Raw genomic sequence first — 22,027 nt, 5'->3', positions numbered from 1 at the left:
GAGATACGGTTGCCTTCAATCCTTGCTTGAGAAGATAATTAGAATATGATACAGATTTATTATATGTAGCATAACAGTTAAGGCTTTTGAAAAATTGTGAATTGTTCCTTGGTCCACCTAAAAATCTTTGCAAGGTGGTTTTGTGAGTAAAACAAGAGAGTAACTTAAGTTCTCCTGTTTCTTAAAGAAAATTAAACTGTCTTATTCTTTCCTTTGTAGATTAAAACTATTTTAAGTGGATTCATCATCAGAGGTTACTTGGGAAAATGGACTTTAATGATCAAAACCATCACATTAGTATTGGCTGTGGCATCAGGTTTGAGTTTAGGAAAAGAAGGTCCTCTGGTACATGTTGCCTGTTGCTGTGGAAATATTTTTTCCTACCTCTTTCCAAAGTATAGCACAAATGAAGCTAAAAAAAGGGAGGTAAGTGTCTTTTGTAGTTTATTTGACAGATAAAAATCTATGACGTAGACTTACATCAGTGAGAATTTCCTAGTATAAAGATCACATTTTTACTCTACTCTTTGGATAAATTCTGTGTTCAAATTCAAGTGTGAGAATTGTTTGCTTCTTTTTCCCTTTGTGAGTACCTCTGATGTGTTTCAGACCCCATCCCCAGTGCTGCTCAGTTACGCCTATATTTTAGAGAGGTTTTGATGGACTACCATTGGTTTCAGTTGAATTTCACAAAGGTCTTTCCATTTGTTTTTGCTTTGCCTTACACCTTTCTTCCTCTGAAGTTTTCCCCAAATGGAACATTATTTTCTCCTCTGGAGGAAGTGTCTAATGCCCTCAAGAGATGTGTGTCATCTGCAGAGAGCTATGTGGCATCGTGAAGATGTTCTGAGGGCTTTTAGGACCCCTCAAGATTTAAATCAGGGATTCGCACTAGAGGGAGTATAGGAATTCCTCTTTATTGAGCTGCTCAGGAGCATTTTCCTTTATCATTTATTTTAGGCCAGCCTGAGATCTCTTAGGAAGTCTTTAAACTTTATATAGTTTCCTAATGATTCTAGATTGCTGTGGATATTTTCTAGAAGGAAAATGGGCCCCTGAGACCTTTTGTATTGGCTCTATACTTTGGGGGCCCAATCCTTCCTGTTTTCCCAATCTAATCTGTAGGCCAAGATGGTATGGTGCATCTTGGGGGTTTTTAAGGTATGATATTTTTATATTGTTAAATAGAGAACTCAGAGGTCTGTGGCCCTAGCACAAGCCTTTCATCCTGTTGTTTTTAATAATATAAGAAAAGAGTAGAATATTTTTATCAAACGATTTAATTCTTGAGTTGATACAATTCTAGGTCAGTTTAGTACTAACACATTGTTCATGCATTGGCAGCAGGTAGTCTAAAAGTGGAACACTTCAGATCATTATAGTTCCATCTCTGAATAATAATTGTGATTCCAATATTACCCTCTAACAAAAATAGCTGACATTACTGATTGCTTACTATGTATCTGCCTCTAAGTCCTTTACTTGTATTTTAAAATTTAAATCCACAATAATCCTATTAACTTGGCACTGGTATCCCCATTTATAGATAGGAAATTAGGCGTAAAGCTGCTAAACTTGCCCAAGATTGTATAGCAGAATGTCAGAATATGGATTAAAATTTATTTTTCTGACTCAAGTCTATACTCCTTACCACTACTACTACTATGACTGTGTGGATCTGTACGTATGTTCAAAACAAAACATAACCTAAAACTGTATTATAACAAATCAGTGGCTAAAATGAAGCTATAGCATTTGTCCCTCCAGTGCAGTTCCTTTACTTGCTATTGTACCTTGATATTTTGGGGGGTAAATTTTATTTTTATTTATTCATTTTAAATGCAAAATGTAATTTGTTAGGAAAATGTTACAGAAATTAAAATCACTTAAAATTTTAAGATACACACTGTAGGTGGTTAGTAATGTACAAGACATTAACTTGGTTCACCCTTAGCATATAAATGCCTAGAGTTTGTTAGTTGTGAAAGCATTAAGGTCTCATATATTGGCTTTCTTCCTAGTTCACTTCCTTGACATTTTTAAATTAAATGATTCCTTTATACTTACAATAAAATGTGAGTTATGACTACTTGGGTGTTTTGCCAGACAGCAGCTTGACAATGGAGATCATGTTCTTAACTGTATATAATTTAATTTTGATTATTTCCAGTTTCTTTTTCAGAAATATAAAACTTGATCATTTGTGAAAATGTTTTGATAGCCTCAGATATTTACTGGAATGAAATAGTGAAAGGAATAATTAGACTCTTAGGAAAATAATTACAACATGAAATGTTTAGTGAACTTATTTGTGTAGTTGACTTCGTACTGGTGGAAAGTGGGCAATGTCCAAGTGATAGTCTGGGGGAGCTGGAGAGAGGATCTGTAAGAGCTTTTGTGGATATTTTTGTCTTCTTTAACTTTATTGTTAGGCTTCTAGTTGGAAAGACTGTGTCATAAAGGGTAGCCATTGTGCTTTAGATGAGGTTTTCCATATTGGCAGTTGTAGTATTGTCACAGGATTTAGAGTAGTGAAAATAAGGAAACTCGATAGGTTTTAAGTTCTCTGGATATTTTAGTAGGATTTAGAAAACAGTAGTTATCTCACATCAATGTTTTTTGACTGAATATTGAATATATGAATGACCTTTCAACTAAAACAGAAGAGAAAAAAATACCTTTTTAGAGGAAATAAATATTTGCCTCTGTTTGGGGCGGTGGGTGGACATGCAAGTTAAATTCAGAAGAGGCATTTCAAAAATTCAAGCAACATAAAGAATTTTTATTTGATATATTTTAATTTATAAGAATATACGAAATAAGCCAAATCCTCTTTTTAGGTGCTATCAGCTGCCTCAGCTGCAGGTGTTTCTGTAGCTTTTGGTGCACCAATTGGAGGAGTTCTTTTTAGCCTGGAAGAGGTAGGTAAAAAAATACAGCAATTTTATGTATAATTACCATTACAAATGTATTTTGGCACACATTTCAGTTTTGTAACTAGTGTAAGAGATGCAGACTTTGTTTTAAAAACAAAGGTTTAATTTCATAAAGTTATTTTTCATGTATTCTTACATAAAGAGTAATACATTACACATGTTCTTTACCTTGAGAAAAGTCTTAAAAATATTATTCTTGTATAAATATTAGTGGTCATTTAAAATTTAACTTTGTTGACATATTTAAAAGTAAGCAGAAGTGAATTTGACTTAATAGAAAATATTTAGCCACTATTTGTTAAATTATAGTCCATGTTTTTATTTTAAAAATACTTAATCAATTCCTAATGTGTTTTTGTGGGTTTTTGTTGTATGATTATTTCTGTGGCAGTGATTGATATTTAAAAAGATGATTTTAGTTGTGTCACTGGTGTAGTTTGTTTTTGTTCTCTCAAGACTTTTTACATGTTTACACAAAAATGTGACTGGGAATGTTTTAAAATTTACTTTTCCCAATTTTTGCATTCTTTTTTTTTAAATATAGAAGAGGCAAATACTTCTTTTGAGCTCATAGGAATTGGTGGTGATGTATTTATTCACTCTACATGATTGAATTGGAGGTGAAACTCATTTTGAAAATAAAAAAATGCTGTGTCTGAAGTAATTATTAGACATTTTTTGACCAGTTGATATTGTGAATTTATAATGATGTGATAGCCAAAGTTATTAAACATCAATCTTTTTCTTACCACAGTAAAATCTATTATATGTAAATTCTAGCTGCAACAAAAATTAGACTATGATATTCGCCATTCAAGTTATACCATATTGGAAACATCTTAAAATTCTAGCATTAATTTTTCTTTTCCTTTTTTTTTTTTTAGGTTAGCTATTATTTTCCTCTTAAAACTTTATGGAGATCCTTTTTTGCTGCTTTAGTGGCTGCATTTGTTTTAAGATCCATCAATCCATTTGGTAATAGCCGTCTGGTCCTTTTTTATGTGGAGTATCATACACCGTGGTACCTTTTTGAACTGTTTCCTTTTATTCTCCTCGGGGTATTTGGCGGGCTTTGGGGAGCCTTCTTCATTAGGGCAAATATTGCCTGGTGTCGTCGACGCAAATCCACCAAATTTGGAAAGTATCCTGTTCTTGAAGTCATTGTTGTTGCTGCCATTACTGCGGTGATAGCCTTCCCTAATCCATATACCAGGCTCAACACCAGTGAGCTGATTAAAGAGCTTTTTACAGACTGTGGTCCTCTGGAATCCTCTTCTCTTTGTGACTACAGAAATGACATGAATGCCAGTAAAATTGTTGATGATATTCCTGATCGTCCAGCAGGCCTGGGAGTATATTCAGCTATATGGCAGTTATGCTTAGCACTCATATTTAAAATTATAATGACAGTATTCACTTTTGGTATCAAGGTAAGTACTGATGTGAGGTGCTATTTAAGTAATCTTGGCATGTTCAAAACTTTTATGTGAAATGAGCAGTGAATGTTTATCTAAAAGTGGTTATTTCATAAATGTAGGCTGAAAAAAGTTCTTATCTTTTGGGTTTCATTTTAAATAATGGAAAAAAAAAGAATTCCTTTGGATATATTGCTGAGCATGGTTATTTGTTGCTGTGTAACACATCACGCCAAAACCTGGCAATTTAAGAGAACTATTTTGCTCTTGATATTAGGTCAGTAATTTGGGAAGGACTCAACTGGGCATGTTTTGTTTGTGGCCTATCATACATGTCATCAGACATGGCTAAGGCTGGTCATCTACCACCCAAGCTAGGAAGATTCAGAACGTCTGGCTCTTGAAACATTTCTCTCTCTCTCTCTCTCTCTCTCTCTCTCTGTTTTTTCCAGCATGGTGCCTTCAGAGCATTTGGATTTCTTACATGGTAGCTCAAGATTCTAAAAGCAAGTGTCCCAAGAGGACCATTTCTTACCTAGCCAAAGAAGTCATGCACCATGCCTCTGTTGCATTCTGTTTGTCCAGACTGTCACAGAGGCCTACCTACCTCTTAATTGGAGCAGTGTTAGGGAATTTATGATCATGTTTTATTTTTTTATTGTTTAATGTGTGCTTTTTTTGTTTTGTTTTGTTTTTGTTTTTTTGAGAGAGAGACAGAGTGTGAGCACGGGGGAGGGACAGAGAGAGAGAGGGAGACACAGAATCCGACACAGGCTCTAGGCTCTGAGCTGTCAGCACGGAGCCCGACATGGGGCTTGAACCCATGAACTGTGAAATCATGACCAAGCCGAAGTCAGATGCCTAACCGTTTGAGCCATTTAGGTGCTCCCATGATTGTTTTAAACTACCACAAACTTAATGGCTTAAAATTACACAAATTTATTTTAGTTTTGGAGATCAGAAGTCCAAAATGGGTCTCACTGGGCTAAAATCAAGGTGTTCACATGGATTTATGGAGTCTAGCTTTTTTTTTTTTTTTTTTTTTTTTTGCCTTTTCCAGCCTTCTAGAGGCTTCCCACATTCCCTGGTTCGTGGCCCCCTTCTCCCATCTTCAAAGCCAGCAATGGGTGGTCAAGTCTTTTTTATCTTCATTTTTCTGACTCTATTCTAAATCTTTCTTCCATATTTAAAAAACATTTGTAATTACTTTGAGCCCAGTTAAGTAATCCAGGATAATCTCCTGTTTAAAAAAATTTTTTTAAGTTTATTTATTTATTTTGAGAGAGAGGCAGATAGTATGAGTAGGGGAGGGGCAGGGAGAATCCCAAGCAAGCTCTGCACCGTCATTGCAAAGCCCCATGTGGAGCTTGAACTCACAAAACTGTGAGGTCATGACCTGAGCCAAAACTGAGAGTCAGACACTTAACCAACTGAGCTACTCAGGCACCCATGATAATTTCCTGTTTTAAGGTCAGCTGATTAACAACCTTAGTTTTACCGGCACCCTTAATTCTTCCTTACTGTATAACATAACACATTCACAGGAATTAGGATAGGGATATCTTTGGGGAGCTATTATTCCACCTATCGTATTACTATAGGGTGTTAGCTTGAAAGGACACTGCAGACTCAGAGTTAAATTACTAGCCTATGAATACCATGTCTTTTTCCATCAAGGATTTAAGGGAGCTAGGCCTAATGCCCTGGGATGTTGCTTCATGTGAATTTATAAAAGAATAATATTCATTAATTAGTGATTTGCCAGTAAATATAATTCTCTTATATGGCTGTCAGTGCTGTATATAGGGAATCCGATGTCAGCTAATCCTTGTTCCTTAAGTTAACATTCACTAGTGATGGTATGCTTTCACAGATGTAGATTATGTGGAATAACAGCTTAATTTCAACAAAATTGTAATGATGGTTTTTGAAATATGGTCTCTGTCTCTTCTGTTGTTCTCTATTTAGTCCACTGGTTATAAGAGTTAAATAATAGAAAAACCTTGAAATTTAAAATGTTTAATCATAGTGAATCAAGTTAAAGCAGCTGTTAAAGCTCCTGTTTCTACAGTAAGTTGATTTTCTGTAAATCCCAACTTTCTCATCTTTAGTTGAGCTACAGGAAGCTGGAGACAGTTGTCAGGTCTTTGTTAAGTCTCACCTCGCTCTGTGCTCTGGCTGAAGGATCCTAATCAACAGGAGAGTGTAAAACATATTTTGATCTCTTCTATTTGGATAACCTTTTAATGATCCTAATGCAGTGTTCAACATGCCATTATTTTGTGCTCAGCTTATTTCATTTCTGTAACATTTTAGAGCTATTAGTATTTTAATCCTTAAATGATCTCGCTTAAGGTATCTACTATTCCTATTTTTTTCATTACATTTAATTGATACATACTCTTCTCCATATATATGTGTGTGTGTGTGTGTGTGTGTGTGTGTGTGTGTGTGTATCGTTAAACAAATATTGAAGGACCTGATAAGCTTGTCCTCTTTACATTGTACTACTTGAGGAATAGCATGTAATATTTTTTTCATTTGGTAAACAACAAATATGTAGGGAGGATATAATCATGGAGTAAAGGACAGTACTTCACACTAAATTGATTCAGTTTAATGAAAAATGCTTCATATTGTTCTTTTTTTTCCTTTCCCCGTTTCACCATGAATTAATGAAAATCGTGTTAGGGACTGGCATTAAGGAACCCTTGAGCTAAAGGATGAATAACCCTTAGGTTGGTTTAGAGAATGTTATTTGTTACTTTGTAACTGAAATCACAGAATTACTAAGGTATCATTAGAACAGTATTTTGCTGTAGTTTTATTTGTACTAGGATTTTGCTATATAAATAAAACGTGTAAAGAATCTAAAGTGTTAGTTAGAAATCCATAATTTAGGTTCTGAGCATATAAGTAGAGGATCTCTGTCCCCTTAAGCATTGTGGTTTTGTTACAGGTTCCGTCCGGCTTGTTCATTCCCAGCATGGCCATTGGTGCGATTGCCGGAAGGATTGTGGGGATTGCGGTGGAACAGCTTGCATATTTTCACCATGACTGGTTTATCTTTAAGGAATGGTGTGAGGTTGGAGCTGATTGCATTACACCTGGCCTTTATGCCATGGTTGGTGCTGCTGCGTGCTTAGGTAATGTAACTGTGTCTGTGTATGGATGTTTGTGAATCTGAGAGAGAAGAGAGCGAGTGTGGGAGCACATTTATGCTTAATTGGTGAGGGGGGTGAGGGCGGTACAGGATGGAGGAAGAGAATGTTTTAACAGAAATGAAACCACTATTATATAGTACTTATGTAGTAATAGTTTTCATTTTGCCTGCTCTAAATATTTGTTAATACAAAAATTTAATGGTAGTTACCATCTTTTAAACATCATGTAATGCTTTGTGACAGAAAACATCTCAGTACAAATTAGGCTTAGTTTGAATCCTGTCAGGGAGATTTTTGGTTTTTTCATTGTCAGGGATCTTGGCTTACCTATAACAACTATAGCATGGTTCCTGAGATTAACATTTTAGCAAAGCTGAAGATTTGGTTCTGCAGTGATTTATAATTAGCTGAAAAGAAAGAGTTCTTTACCAGCCCTCTTTGATTTAAGGTGCACATATAGGAAAATTAAAAAAGATAACTACTGTTTTAACGAAAAGCAAAACAAAGTAACTGCATTAAATACTTACGAGTCTGTTGTCCTCTTGGATATGAAAAATTGTTACTTTAAAATTTAAATGTCGAATTTTGGTTATGATATTAAATAGTTGGTATTTTGACTTACTTTTGTTCAATGAATCACAAATCTATAATTGTTGATCTCCAAAAGAATGCTATCAAGTTAAAGTGAAGGACAGGACATTTTCACCACAGTAGCGGTGATTTAGTAGTTGTCCACTTTCTGTAAAGTGCTGTGCTAGGTGCAGTGAGTGATACAAAAAGAAGTGTAAAACATGGGCCCACATTTCAACGACAGTCAGATTGGGAAGGGAAGATAAGACCAAAACTGAGAAACAGTAGTAAGAAATATATAATAATTATATATAGTACTGAGTCTATGACAGTGTAGGAAACTAGAGGAAAAGAGAGCTGAAGTAGTTCAGGTAGAACAGGAGCTTTATTTCAGAAAACTAGTAGGATTTAAAGAAGAGGATTTTGTTGAGGAATAGAATCGTGTGAAATTGAAGGAATTGGAATAAATTTGAGGATACTGATAGTATTGAAGCAGAGAGTGCATTTTGGATACTTTTGGGAAATGAAGTTGGATTAGTGAGAAAGCCAGGTTATGAAAAGGCAATCATCTGTGTCAGGATGAATTTGTGTTTGGAATAGGTCGTATCTGTGGCAGAATCGTGGCTTTGGCAGTTGTAACTTGACAACTTTGGGAATGTTCCTTTACTTTGATTTTTTATTTTCTTATCTTTAAAATAGAAATAATAACCACTAATCTACAGTTGTTTTGAGCATTATATGAGATAAAATGCATGTAAAGCTGTTAGTTAGCACAGTGCCAGGTAAAATAAGTTGCTTGAGTTCAAAACAAAATTCTCTGTGAACTGATCAGGACATGCCTGGCATAGTGTAGATGTGTAATATGTAGTAGGTTCTTTCTCCCTTCTATTTTTAGGTTAAAAAGCAAAAAGGAAGAGTTTAAGCTTAATTATACAGTATGAACTGGCGAATCCTGGTAGGTTTTTGAGCAAAGGAGCAACATGATGAAAGTAGTACTTAGGAAAGGTTAACCTGGGAACATGGCTTATAAAGTGGATTAAAGGTAATGGGGCTTGGAGTCAAGGAGGTAAGATAAAATAGTATTAAAATTAAGGAACAAAGTCTTGAGAGTCTGGACTAGTTTGGTTAAAGTGACAATAGTGAGAAGGGACCAATAGATGGATATTTTGCAAAGCAAATCAGATAAGACTAGATGAGAGTCTAGGTATTGGATTCAAGTAAAGGATGAACCCGGAATAACTATCTAGGTTGTCAGGAAGAACATGGTGCTGTGCTGGCTGGAATGGGTAGCTTTTTGGGGAAGAAGAGGACTTTGGTTTTAAATGTGTGGTATTTTTTGTGGCAGTGGGTCGTCCAAAGTCTTTTTACAGTTGGAAAACAAGACAAGCACAGCTATAAGGTATGCATAGTTGGAGACATGGAACAATGGCAACAGGAAGTAGAAAGATGTGGATTAGGAAGAATGAGCATAGAGGTGATAGTTCAAAATGATGATTTGGGGGGCACCTGGGTGGCTCAGTCGGTTAAGCATCTAACTTCGGCTCAGGTCATGATTTTGCAGTTTGTGAGTTTGAGCCCTTTGTCGGGCTCTGTGCTAACAACTCAGCACCTGGAGCCTGCTTCAGATTCTGTGTCTCCCTCTCTCTCTGCTCCTCCCTTGCTTACTCTCTGTCTCTCAAAAATAAACATCAAAAAAATTAAAAAAAAAAAAAAGAATGATGATTTGGGTAAATGAATAGATGAGTTTCTAAGGGAGAGGATATTACACTGTTAACATAAATCACAAGGCACCAAAATATTTTACTCATTTTGAAAAGATTTAGAGGAGAGAAATGTATTAATACTCTACCCACATAGGAGCTTTATTTGTAATGTGGTAGTAAGCAAGATAGCTATGATGTGCTTCACCAAATTCTTTAATTAATAATCAGCTTTTATAAGAGTGGAATTATATCTTTGCTATAGCAATAAACCAAAATGGCAAATTCGTTTCAGTTGGCTGTTTACTGTGAAGTAAACAGGTTTTGAAATGTTATTTTAATAGTCTTGTGTTTAACAAAGAAAATTGGTGTTTCTCTAGATCTTATTAAAACAGTGATAATTGTCCTAAAAGAGGAGTAGTAGTTTTCGATGATTATCCTTTTCACTAAGTTCTTTTTACAATTTGTGTTCAACTGCCTAGTAGAACAGTTCCACTGACCTGTCCTGTCCTCCTTGACCAGTGGTATTCATTTTTTTTCAGGTGGCGTGACAAGGATGACTGTCTCCCTGGTGGTTATTGTTTTTGAGCTCACTGGAGGCTTGGAATATATTGTTCCCCTTATGGCTGCAGTAATGACCAGTAAATGGGTTGGTGATGCTTTTGGTAGGGAAGGCATTTATGAAGCACACATCCGGTTAAATGGATACCCTTTCTTGGACGCAAAAGAAGAATTCACTCATACCACCCTGGCTGCTGACGTCATGAGACCTCGAAGGAACGATCCTCCCTTAGCTGTCCTGACACAGGACAATATGACAGTGGATGATATAGAAAACATGATTAATGAAACCAGCTACAATGGCTTTCCTGTCATAATGTCAAAAGAATCTCAACGATTAGTGGGATTTGCCCTCAGAAGAGACCTGACAATTGCAATAGGTACCCTTTTTTAAGAATACAGACACACATATACATCTGTCTGTATCTATATCGTGTATCTGTGGAATCTATATATCTAGATAGATAAAGGCATATAATGGATTTCTGGAGGAAAGGAAAACAATAATATTTAATTGGTTGGGTGTGTTGGAGTAAAGAGTATATTTTATTTATGTCCCTGAAAGTCTTACGCTCTTTAGGAAAGGAATTTGTGAATTGTTTTCTCACTAAATACAGTTTTATCTTTTGATTTGGCATTGTTATCAGAGATTGGAGTCAGATTCTTTTCCCACTCAGATAAGCCTTGTTTATATTGTTTGTAGTAGCATGTAATATATGGCCTAGCAAGTGCCAGGGCATCCCAGTAAATACATTCTTATATTAACTTAATATTGGCTTATTTGAATGCAAACTTTGAAAAATTTCATCTTTGGTCTGTTTCATATCAGATTCACAATATTTTCCTTTTTCAGTTTTTGGATTTAAGTTTACAATAGTAACATGTAATAGCAACTTTGTTATTTTTTTAGTCTTTAAAAAAAATTTTTTTTAAACGTATTTACTTTGAGAGAGAGAAAGAGAGAGCGACAGGGGAAAGGGCAGAGAGAGGGAGAGAGAATCCCAAGCAGGCTCCTCGCTGCCAGCACAGAACCCAATGCGGCGCTTGAACTGATGAACCATGAGATCATGACTTGAGCTGGAACCAAGCGTCTGATGCTTAACCAACTGAGCCACGCAGGCTCCCCTATTTGTTTATTTTATTTTATTTTTTTAAATTTTTTTTAACGTTTATTTTTGAGACAGAGAGAGACAGATCATGAATGGGGGAGGGTCAGAGAGAGGGAGACACAGAATCCGAAGCAGGCTCCAGGCTCTGAGCTGTCAGCAGAGCCCGATGCGGGACTTGAACTCAGGGACCGTGAGATCATGACCTGAGCTGAAGTTGGGCGCTTAACCGACTGAGCCACCCAGGTGCCCCTGTTTTTTTATTTTAAGTATTTATTTTTGAGAGAGAGAGAGCAAGAGTGAGGGGGGTAGGGGCAGAGAGATTGGGGGACAGAGGATCCAAAGCAGGCTCTGCACTGACAGCAGCAAGCCCAGTATGGGGCTTGAACTTAGGGACTGCGAGATCATGACCTGAGCCGAAGTCAGACCCTCAACCTACTGAGCGACCCAGGCGCCTCTGTAATACCTACTTTAAAGTGAAAAATCATTGAGATTTTATTTTTGGTGAAATACTGTGTTGAAAAGTATATAAGTTCTATTGTATTATGTGCTGATATTCCTACAAATAATGTTTAAAGGCATTAGCCATAGTATGCTATTTCTTGGGGATAAAGTAAACTGTTGTTTTGGTTTATTTTGTTTTTACTTATTTTTTAAATTTTATTTAAATCCAAATTAGTTAACATATAGTGTAGTAATGGTTTCAGTAGAATGTAGTGATTCATCACGTATGTATAACACCCAGTGCTCATCCCAACAAATGTCTTCCTTAATGCCCATCACCCACTTAGCCCATCCCCCCACCTACCTCCCCTCCAACAACCCTGTTTGTTTTCTGTATTCAAGAGTCTCTTATGGTTTGCCTCCCTCTCTTTGTCTTATTTTTTCTTCTCTTTCCCTATGTTCATGTTTTGTTTCTTAAATTCCACATATGGAGATAAAGTAAACTTTTTATGAGGAGTAAACAATTGTTTGTGTTCCTCCAAAATTTATTTTTCTCCTTATCTTATAGTCCTGCAGTATTGATGAGGAGGCTAGGCTAGTAACACCATTTCTATTCAATCCGATTCCTTTCCCTCTCTTCTCCCAACCCCCAAAAGTGATAAATGATATTTTCATGAAGCTGTTGCTTTCATACTCCCCAGTTTTTAGTAAAGGACCCTAAGCTGCAAATGTCATGCCTTTGTTCCTTTGAGTCTCTACAGCTTATCTCTTGGCCACTGCAAAAGGATTGTGAATGATTTTAATTCTTGTGCCATTTGAAGAGGGAAGATATCTAGTCTAGGATTATTTCTTAAATCAGAATGGAAATGCAAATGCTCAGTTTATAAGAGTTTTCAAAACAAAGGAGCCTACAGAAAATATCCTTACAGTTAAGGAAAAGCCTACAGCTTTGTAGGAGTTTTTTAAAGACTAGCAATCTCATCATTCCAAGTTTTGCTGTAGGCAATAGAATATTTGCCAGAATGGGCGAAGTATGTGGTCACACTTGGCTCTTGTATTTAAGTGTTTCAGCTTCTAATCTAGTACCATGGCCAAACCTACAATCACAGAAGAATTTCATTGTTCAGATTCCTATTCTTCAGGTTTTAATGGTAGCCAGCCAAAGAAAAGAAAAAGGTCAGAATTCTGGAATTTATATAGAAATTTAAAGGAAAAAAGCAAGGTTTTTAAAAGATAAAGTGGTCAAAGTTAAGAATTACTCATATTCCCACTGATTCTGTGGATATGTTTTTCAAAGTATTGTTACTGTCTTGAAACAGAATATTGTGATAGTAGATAATGTAAGTTTAGGGAATAGATGTATTTTAGACATGCCATCAGAAACATTTCACATGATGACTTTTAGAACATACCTTACATGTTTACCCATGTACATTTTCATAGAGTTTACAGTTTTGAATGAGAAAAATAGACCTGTCCTTGAGGCTTTGTATATATGTATAATACATAAAATATGGGGTGCCTGGGTGGCTCAGTCAGTTGAGTGTCCGACTTTGGCTCAGGTCATGATCTCACAGTTCATGAGTTCAGGCTCCACATCGGGCTCTGTGCTGATAGCTCAGAGCCTGGAGCCTGCTTCAGATTCTGTGTCTCCCAATCTCTCTGCCCCTGCTACGCTCATGCTGTCTCTCTCAAATAAATAAGCATAAAAAAACCTAAAAAATTATAATATAATATAATATAATATAATATAATATAATATAATATAACATAATGTGGAGACTTGGTTAAGTTTCTGACTCTTGATTTCAGATCAGGTCATGATCTCACTGTTCGTGGGATCAAGCCCCACATTAGGCTCTGCGCTGACAGCACAGAGCCTGCCTTGGGATTCTCTCTGCCTCTCCCTGTCTCTCTCTCCCTGTCTCTCTCTCTCTCAAAATAAATGAACATTTAAATATATACATATATTAAATTAAATTAATCAAATATATATATAAATATATGTAAATTAATTAAATATATATAATATGTAATTTATATGTATTTATATGACAAACTTTATGAAAGACAAAAAAAGAATGCTTGAGTAAGTGGTAAGCTATATACTATATCCAGGATTGGGAAAGACCAAGGTTTTTTTTTTTTTTATGTTTATTTATTTTTGAGAGAGAGGGCAAGTGGGGGAAGGGTGACAGAAGGGGACAAAGAGTCTGAAGCAGGCTCAGCCCAATGTGGAGCTTGGAACTCATGAGCCGTGAGATCATGACCTGAGCCAAAGTTGAACAATTAACCAGTTGAGCCACCCAGCACCCCAGGAAAACTCTCAAGATTTTGAAAGAACAATTTTCCCATAATTTATTTATAAACTATACTTTTGTGTCATTTCATCATTTTAAAATGTTTATTTATAGATAGTATATTCACATAGTTCAAATTCAAGAAGATTAAAAAGTATACAGTGAAAAATCTCACTCACCCTTGACCTCATAGTTACCCATTTAACTCTCTGTAGGCAGCCATCTCTTTGGTTTCTTATGTACTCTGGTAGATATTATTCTATACTTATATATATATCTTTTTAAATGAACTGTGTCATGCTATCCAATACATGTGTACTTTGTTTTTTTGTTTTTTGTTTTCACTAAGCAATGTTTTCTTGGACATCTACCCAAATGAGTATGTAAAGTTTCTTCATTCTATTCTTTTAAGCTACATAGTATTTCTTGAAGTAGATGTACCATGGGATACATCATGATTTCTAAAATCAGTTCCTTATTGATGGACATTTAAGATGTTTACAATTTTCTGCTATGATAGAAATTGCTCCCTCATATATTTGATAATCTCCTATTTTTGACTCTGTGCCTATGTGCAAATGGACAAAAATTACTAGAAGTAGGAAGTTGGATCAGAGAGTAGGTGCATTTGTAATGTTGTAAGATATTTTCCTATTGCACCAGGTAGTGATCATGCCATGTACTCCCACCAGCAGTGAATGACAGTTTGCTGTGTTAAAGTTTAGTTCAAATGGAGAGATTTCTTCCTGCATTTTTGTGTCAAGATTAAGTGAGGCTGGATGTTTTATAGATTTGTTTAAAATGAAGCATATTTAACATTTATGGTGTGAATAGTCTCCTATTTTCCAACTTGAGTCATAAAAATACACTTTTTCGTTTCTATTTATGTAATAGGAGCTGTAAGTTTTACAGGGAGATTCTCAGTGTATGAAAGCCTAAATATCATTGATATATTGAACACAGTAGTATGGTACATGACACAGTGACAGACTCTTCCCTTAATTATACTGTCCTGTCCCCTCAAGATTTTTTCTGCGGAATAAAGCTTTGGCTTGCATACCTAGGAGAACTAATTCATTAAAGGTTTCCCCTTCCATAGCAATATTATCAACCTTAGAAACCTTAAAATACAGTTTACTCAATAATGTGCATTGCAAGCAAGCTTTTTGTTTATCTCTTTATAGTAGTTAAAATACACTTTATACCTGCTTGGTTAGTTGAAATACCATTTTGTGGATTTAGAGACTTCTTTGCTTTCTACAGTTAATACAAATGATGTAAGAATTCTAGATCCCTGGGGAGTGTTTTTGGACTCTATCACTACCAGGTTTCACATTGTCAAAAATGAAGGGGACAGCTCATGTACCTTTCTTTTTTGAGAAGTTTTGAGAAGTCAAGCCCTTGAGAGTATATTAACATGAATGGGAAAAATAAGATATAAAATTTGTGGGGAGAAAGGTGATTACTTACATTTGGACATTTTGTTAGAAAAGAACCATTTCCATGCTCCTGGAAGTGTAACTCTTTCCTGCATGCACACTTTAAGAAACTGTGTGAATCATATCAGAAAATGAAAACTATGATGATATTTTCTGCTTCAAAAGCCTTTGGATGGCATTCAAAAAATTGTTTTTTTCAAACAAAGGAAAACAAACCTAGCAGATGTCCTGACGCTTTGTAAGTATTCAGTAAATGATGCTTGTTAAAATAGTTACTGTATTCACTTAAATGACAAATTTAAGTCAGGCTGAATGTTCACTACCCTGTGCCTTGTTATTTCAAAGGAACATTCCAATAAATTAAAAAATAAATTAGGTTAAGAACTTTTTCTAAAATGTTCTGAAACTTTTGTCATTAAATGGTTTATTTAAACAGTCTATAGCATATTTTCATTGATGATAGAATATTTGTTATTTTAAGATATTTAAGTTTGATGAGTGGGCTTGGTTTTAACTCAGAATATCTGTCATATATGATAATAGTATTTATACTCCACCATTCACAGGTCATTAGTCAGAGGCTTCTATGGGTTAAGACCAACCTAAAGAGCATTTTTCAAAAATCATTTACATCATTTGCAAATGGGATTTCTTCTTTTCCATGCCTTTATCATGCTTTTAAGGCGGGTTAGTAAGTATTAGCCATTAGAACTTCAGTTAGTGCCTTCCTACCTGAATGTGTCACAACACAGTTAAATAAGGCTTTAGAGGTCAGAAGGAGTAAAAAGAATTGTAGTATTTGTTTATGAGTTCTGTATCTGCTTCTTAACTTGGGACTGATGCTTCTTATTTTGGCTTAAGTATTTTTGTAGCAAAATTCATGTTTAAAATATGTTTAGTATAGCAAATAGCATATTTGTGAACGTTTTGAATACATACTAACTCCAAATAGAAACATAAAGCTCTTTATTTTTGTATTCTCTCCATTTCATGAGTTTCCTTTTTCCTCCTGTGATCTCTGTTGTGCAGTTTTCTGTATCTTTACCCCTTCTTGTCTGGCACTTTCAAAAGTAGGAGTGGGAGTGGCAGCAAACAGAAGCCCTTGAAGCAGAGCCACACTAGAGACAGAAATGAGCAGAGCCTTTATAAATAAAACCTAAAAAAAAAAATAAGTCTGCGTCCATTATGTGCATAATTGTAGTTTAAACGCACCTATTGATGTTCATGAGTCACCCAGAAAATGAAACTTTAACATTAGAAAAGAGAAAGAACTAGCTGATTCACAGAGGTTGGAGTATATGCAACATAGTCAGAATTAAGAGTGAAACTCACTTTAGCCCCCCCTCTGCAGGATGAGTGACATTTTAACACAGGCAGGTGTTACTTGATGATGGCTTCCTTTTTTTTTTTTTTCTTCTTCTTTTTTTTTTAATATATGAAATTTATTGTCAAATTGGTTTCCATACAACACCCAGTGCTTGGTGATGGCTTCCTATGATAAACTATGCTCTCATAATTTGTGCAGGTTTTAAAAACCATATTTCAAACATGCTTCCTTGTCCCCCAAAGTTAGAAAACGGCTTCAGCCCCAGTGAAGAAAATTGATGTACTAAAAATATTTTATTTACATGAAGACGATTTGTTATTGGTGTATTCTAATTCTGTCAAATATAAGAAATTACTAAATCAGTTTTCAGCTGATTCCTTTCTTGGGGTAGAAGATAGGAAAAAATGAAGGGACCAAAAGTCATGGGATACATTTGTTTATTCTTTAAAGTCTCCCAGAAAGATTACCCCTAAACAAATTAAGTTTTGGTCATCTCTATCTCTTTTCAGAAAGTGCTAGAAAAAAACAAGAAGGCATTGTGGGCAGTTCTCGTGTGTGTTTTGCGCAGCACACCCCATCTCTTCCGGCGGAAAGTCCTCGGCCATTGAAGCTTCGGAGCATTCTTGACATGAGCCCTTTCACAGTGACAGATCACACCCCAATGGAGATAGTGGTGGATATTTTCCGAAAGCTGGGTCTGAGGCAATGCCTTGTAACTCACAATGGGTAAGTTTAGTGAAAGAAATCAGTTCGCTTACTGGAATTTATGATACTGTTTAGTGGAATTCAAATTCAGTTATTAGGAAGGACTGTAAGTCAGCTTCCGAGTGGGAAGGTCTGTTTTTTTAGTGTGGTTATTATAAGTACAGGATCAGTATTGATCAAATTGACACTTACCAAGAATAAAAACATTGTCAACTGCCAGATCTTTGCCAAAACATAAAGTAGTATTTGTCAGGAACACTTCAGAGTTGGCAAAGAGGTTCTGAAACACCTCCAACATGCACATTGAGCTTCGAGTATTTCCTCTATTAGAGGAGGAGTGAACCTAACCTGTACGGAGTAGAGAAAAACCTGTTTTCTTTTTGTAAGTATTTCATTTTTTAATGTAACTTTCTAGTTCAGTAGAAACTTTCTAGATATTTTGCTGCTCGCTATTTTAGCCATTATTTTACTTATCATATAATGAGGGAAATAATATTAAATTTGTAAATTAGCTAAAGTCCTCCTTTGGCAAATATTTGTTTCCTCTTCTCTACCTTTTCCGTCCAGAAATCTTTTATATAAACTGCTAATGACAAACACTCATGTATTTAAAATGTGTAAGTTGATTAATTTATTTGTCCTTTCCACATGAACTACCAGTGTTTCTCCAGGGTAGGATATTGACAAGTTTTGCTTGGCAGATATCAAAGGGACACAGTGGGGATGGTATCTACGGGCTGCTCAGCGGACACACTCCTGCTTCACTGCCTCTGCTCCCCTCTCCCCCTGCACCTGGGGTCTCTTTCCCCACCTGCTCTCTCTCTCTAGTCCCCTTTGCTTCCATCACATTACTGTTCCTAGTTGAAATACTTAAGAACATTGTTTTATCTGAAGGCTGATAAGAGGAAGGCTAGAAGTGAGAAACAAAGGTACTCTTGATTATGCATAAGCCTGCACAGCCTGAAACTGGTTGAAATAGTAAACACTTTAGAGAATCACAGCAGGTTTAAAAAAAAAAATATGTGAGTGGCAAAACACATGACCCCTTTCTAAAGAAAGGAGGAGAAAAGAAAAAAAGGGAAGGAAATATGTGTATCGAGCACCTTCTTTGTGTTTCTCATTTAACTTTGTATATCTCTGCAAAGTGGGCGGCAGCCTCCCTGCTTTACAGTGTAGTCACTGAAGCTCAGAGGTTTCATAATATGCCCAGTCATGTGGGTGGTAAGTCATGGTTCAGGGAATCGAGTATCTTTCCAATTTTAGAACCCGATCTCTTGCTACTGCTTTTACACTGTTAATGACCAGTAGAGTGTATCTTCTTTCTTTGTGATTTCTTAAACTACTACAATTTTCTTGAACAATACATTAGGCCATACTAGGTTAGGAACAGAAATATAAAGGTAGAGAATTAGATCCAAGTTCAGTGTTTTCACTATGCTAACCAATTAAAATCACTCTAAATAGTGGCTCAGGCGGCTAAGCATTTGACTCTTGATTTCAGCTCCGGTCACGATCTCACAGCTGTGAGATTGAGCCCCACATTGGGCTCTGCGCTGGGTGTGGCACCTGCTTGGGATTCTCTCTCTCTCCTTCTCCCTCTGCCTCTTCCCTGCTTGTGCTCTCTCTCCCTCCCTCAAAAAAATAAAATAAAAATAAAATAAAATAAAATAAAATAAAATAAAATAACTCAACTCTAAATAGTGTGAAATAAATGATATTGAAGGTACAAAACTCTTGATTAAAGGCAGGAAGTTTCAAATTATTAAATATCATAGATACTGATTGGAGAAGAGATGTATGATAACTTTTAATGTTTAATAAAAAAATAATAGTACCAGGGCACCTGGGTGGCTCAGTCGGTTGGCTCTCCGACTTTGGCTCAGGTCATGATCTCACAGTTTGTGAGTTCGAGCCCCGCATCAGGCTCTGTGCTAACAGCTCAGAGCCTGGAGCCTGCTTTGAATTCTGTGTCTCATTCTCTTTCTGCCCCTACCCCACTTGTGCTGTCTCTCTGTGTCTCTCAAAAATAAATTAAAATATATAAAATAAATAATAATAATAATAGTATCAAACTTCATTGTTTAAAAACTTAATAAATACATGTTAAATGGGGTAGCTGTTTATGAATTTGTACTGCTTTGGGACCCTTTTAATTATAAATGGCTCAGTTAGAAACTAAGCTGAGTTGTTACAATTTTTACTTGCTTCCAGTTATTCTCTTTGCCTGGCATGGTGTGTCCTTTTACATGCTAACACATATAAATGTCATTCTCTAGTCATGATTACCTGTGATCACCAAGCTGGATGGGTCAGTTACCATATTTCACTTTGCTGCTTAATTTCCAGATTTTTGGCAGCACAAATATTACAAAGGAAAATACTTGAAGTGTAAAACTTAAAAAATGGGGGTGGGGGAGGACAGCTAATTAAAATCTTACCTGATATTGCCTGTTAATAAGAAAGCTTTGGTGAGGGGGTAGCTTTTTCTAAAAGAATATGTTTAATTGCCTTGATTATAATTCCTTATTTCTGTACTTCAAGGAAAATAAGTCGATATATAGAGAGAGAAAGAAAGAGATCATTAGGAGTGGTAGCTCTTGGGTCTTTATTTTCTTTGCAGTATGTAAGGAACGTAGAGCATTTTATTCTCACTTGAAGTTAAATGATTTAAACCTAGAAAAGAAACCATACCTTCTGTATTTTAGTGGATAGTGTGAAGATCCGGATAACTGTCAGCATCTTATAGTTCATATTGGGTCCACAGAGGCAGAAAGTAACTGTTTGGGGAAAGAGGTGCAACAAGTCCAGACTCGTAGATGCAAGTAGAAAATGAGAATAGAGAGATGAGGGGGAAGTGTGTCTGTGAATTTTAAAGATGTCAGTTATATATTTCCCGTATTTTATATTTTAATTAGCAGAATTTCTCAAAATCTTTTTAGTGTTGGTGGAACTAGCAGGATGTTAAATAAGCATTGCTTAGAAAGAGTTTTGTGACCATATAGGTTTGGAAGTTACTGGATTAAATACAGTTGAGGTTTCTTTATTGTGGAATATCTCAAAACTTATAATGTTGATATTACTTGAATCTCAGGGATAGTAGGAAATACAGTTTTCCAAACTTGTTTGAACATGCAGTTTTTTTTTTTTTTTTTTTTTTCTTTTTTAATGGAGGAAAGAGGGCCAAACTCCTTGGACTGGTGCTTTTTGGAACATATTTTGGGAAAATGTTGGGTCATGCTCTGTTATACTTATGTCATTGCTTATTAGCCCCACAGGGAAATAGCAAATTATGTAAGTTATATTTTGCATTGAGTTTCTTTATACTTCCAGAAATTAATAAAGTAGCAGTGAACCTGGCCTTATTCTCAAATCACTCTTCTTCATTGGAAAGGAAATACACGTTTGTCCTCGTTTTTTAGGGCCGTTACTTTGTAATATAGAGATTACTTTGTAAATCTCTAAATTTGCCATTTGGTCCTTCATAAATTTGTAACTTTCCTCATTTTGTATCTTGTGATTTGGTGGAGCTTACTAATATACTAACTGAAATTAATCACTGTATATAATTGGATAGAAAAGAATGAGTAAGAATTAAACTGAAACTATTTAATTGTCAACTATTTATTTCCTGACTCCAGCTATAAATTAAAATGAATTGATGTGTTTTTTTGTTTTTTATTTTCCCTCACACACTTAGAGAAGAACATCTATTGAGTGATTAAGTGCTTCTTTTATGTATCCATTTTTTATTTCATGAGTGCATTTTCTAAGCCTTTTTGGAGGGAGAATTTGTTCCCATGCTCGGAGAACTTTGCAATTTATCTTTGTTCTTAAGTTAGTACATTATTTTAAATAATGAGAAAACATTAGCAGAAAATCTATTTCTGCCTTTCCCAATCTCTGCTCTTCCTGCTTACCCACCCCCACACCCAGGCATCATCCTTAATAACTGTTTCATAACTGACACATCTCTAGTCCCAGACTACTTTGACTAAGTGAAATACCCTGGTAACATTCTTGAAGAAGTCAGAATGTTCAAGGGCAGTTGAATAGTAAAGTTGACTTAACTAGATCCTCAGGGAAATGTCTAGTTACCCTGAAGGGCATTCTGGATGGGCTTCCAGAATTTCATGACTAAAGCTTTCTAAGGTTTTTGACATTCATTATCTGTGTTGCCATATATTGTAGTAGAATTCATTGGCTTCCACTCTAAAACCAGTAACCAGGATTTTGTTTTAATAAATTGAATTATTTACAAGTATCCTTGTGAGAATTTATGTCCATCATTTTGCTTGTAGGTTAACTGAGAAATAATCATTTAGAAAATGAAATGCATAATGTAAAAGTCATCTTGACCCCT

At 35.6% G+C, this 22,027-nt stretch overlaps 1 protein-coding gene across 4 annotated transcripts in view; it reads left to right on the top strand.

Annotated features, from left to right (window-relative positions):
* Positions 1-22,027, top strand: part of CLCN3 (chloride voltage-gated channel 3) — a 95,708-nt gene that overhangs the window by 68,293 nt on the left and 5,388 nt on the right. For all 4 annotated transcript variants that reach the window (XM_015073950.3, XM_015073951.3, XM_027068780.2 and 1 more), the window contains 6 exons: positions 220-426; positions 2,841-2,921; positions 3,821-4,366; positions 7,311-7,497; positions 10,328-10,726; positions 17,472-17,688. In XM_015073950.3, coding sequence (XP_014929436.1) covers positions 220-426; positions 2,841-2,921; positions 3,821-4,366; positions 7,311-7,497; positions 10,328-10,726; positions 17,472-17,688 — 1,637 coding nt within the window. The remainder of the gene's footprint in view (positions 1-219; positions 427-2,840; positions 2,922-3,820; positions 4,367-7,310; positions 7,498-10,327; positions 10,727-17,471; positions 17,689-22,027) is intronic.

Source organism: Acinonyx jubatus, chromosome B1, assembly GCF_027475565.1.
Source record: "Acinonyx jubatus isolate Ajub_Pintada_27869175 chromosome B1, VMU_Ajub_asm_v1.0, whole genome shotgun sequence".
NCBI classification, from domain to species: domain Eukaryota; kingdom Metazoa; phylum Chordata; class Mammalia; order Carnivora; family Felidae; genus Acinonyx; species Acinonyx jubatus.
Note: the sequence above shows the minus strand (reverse complement) of the source record. Positions and strands in the feature narration are given on the sequence as shown.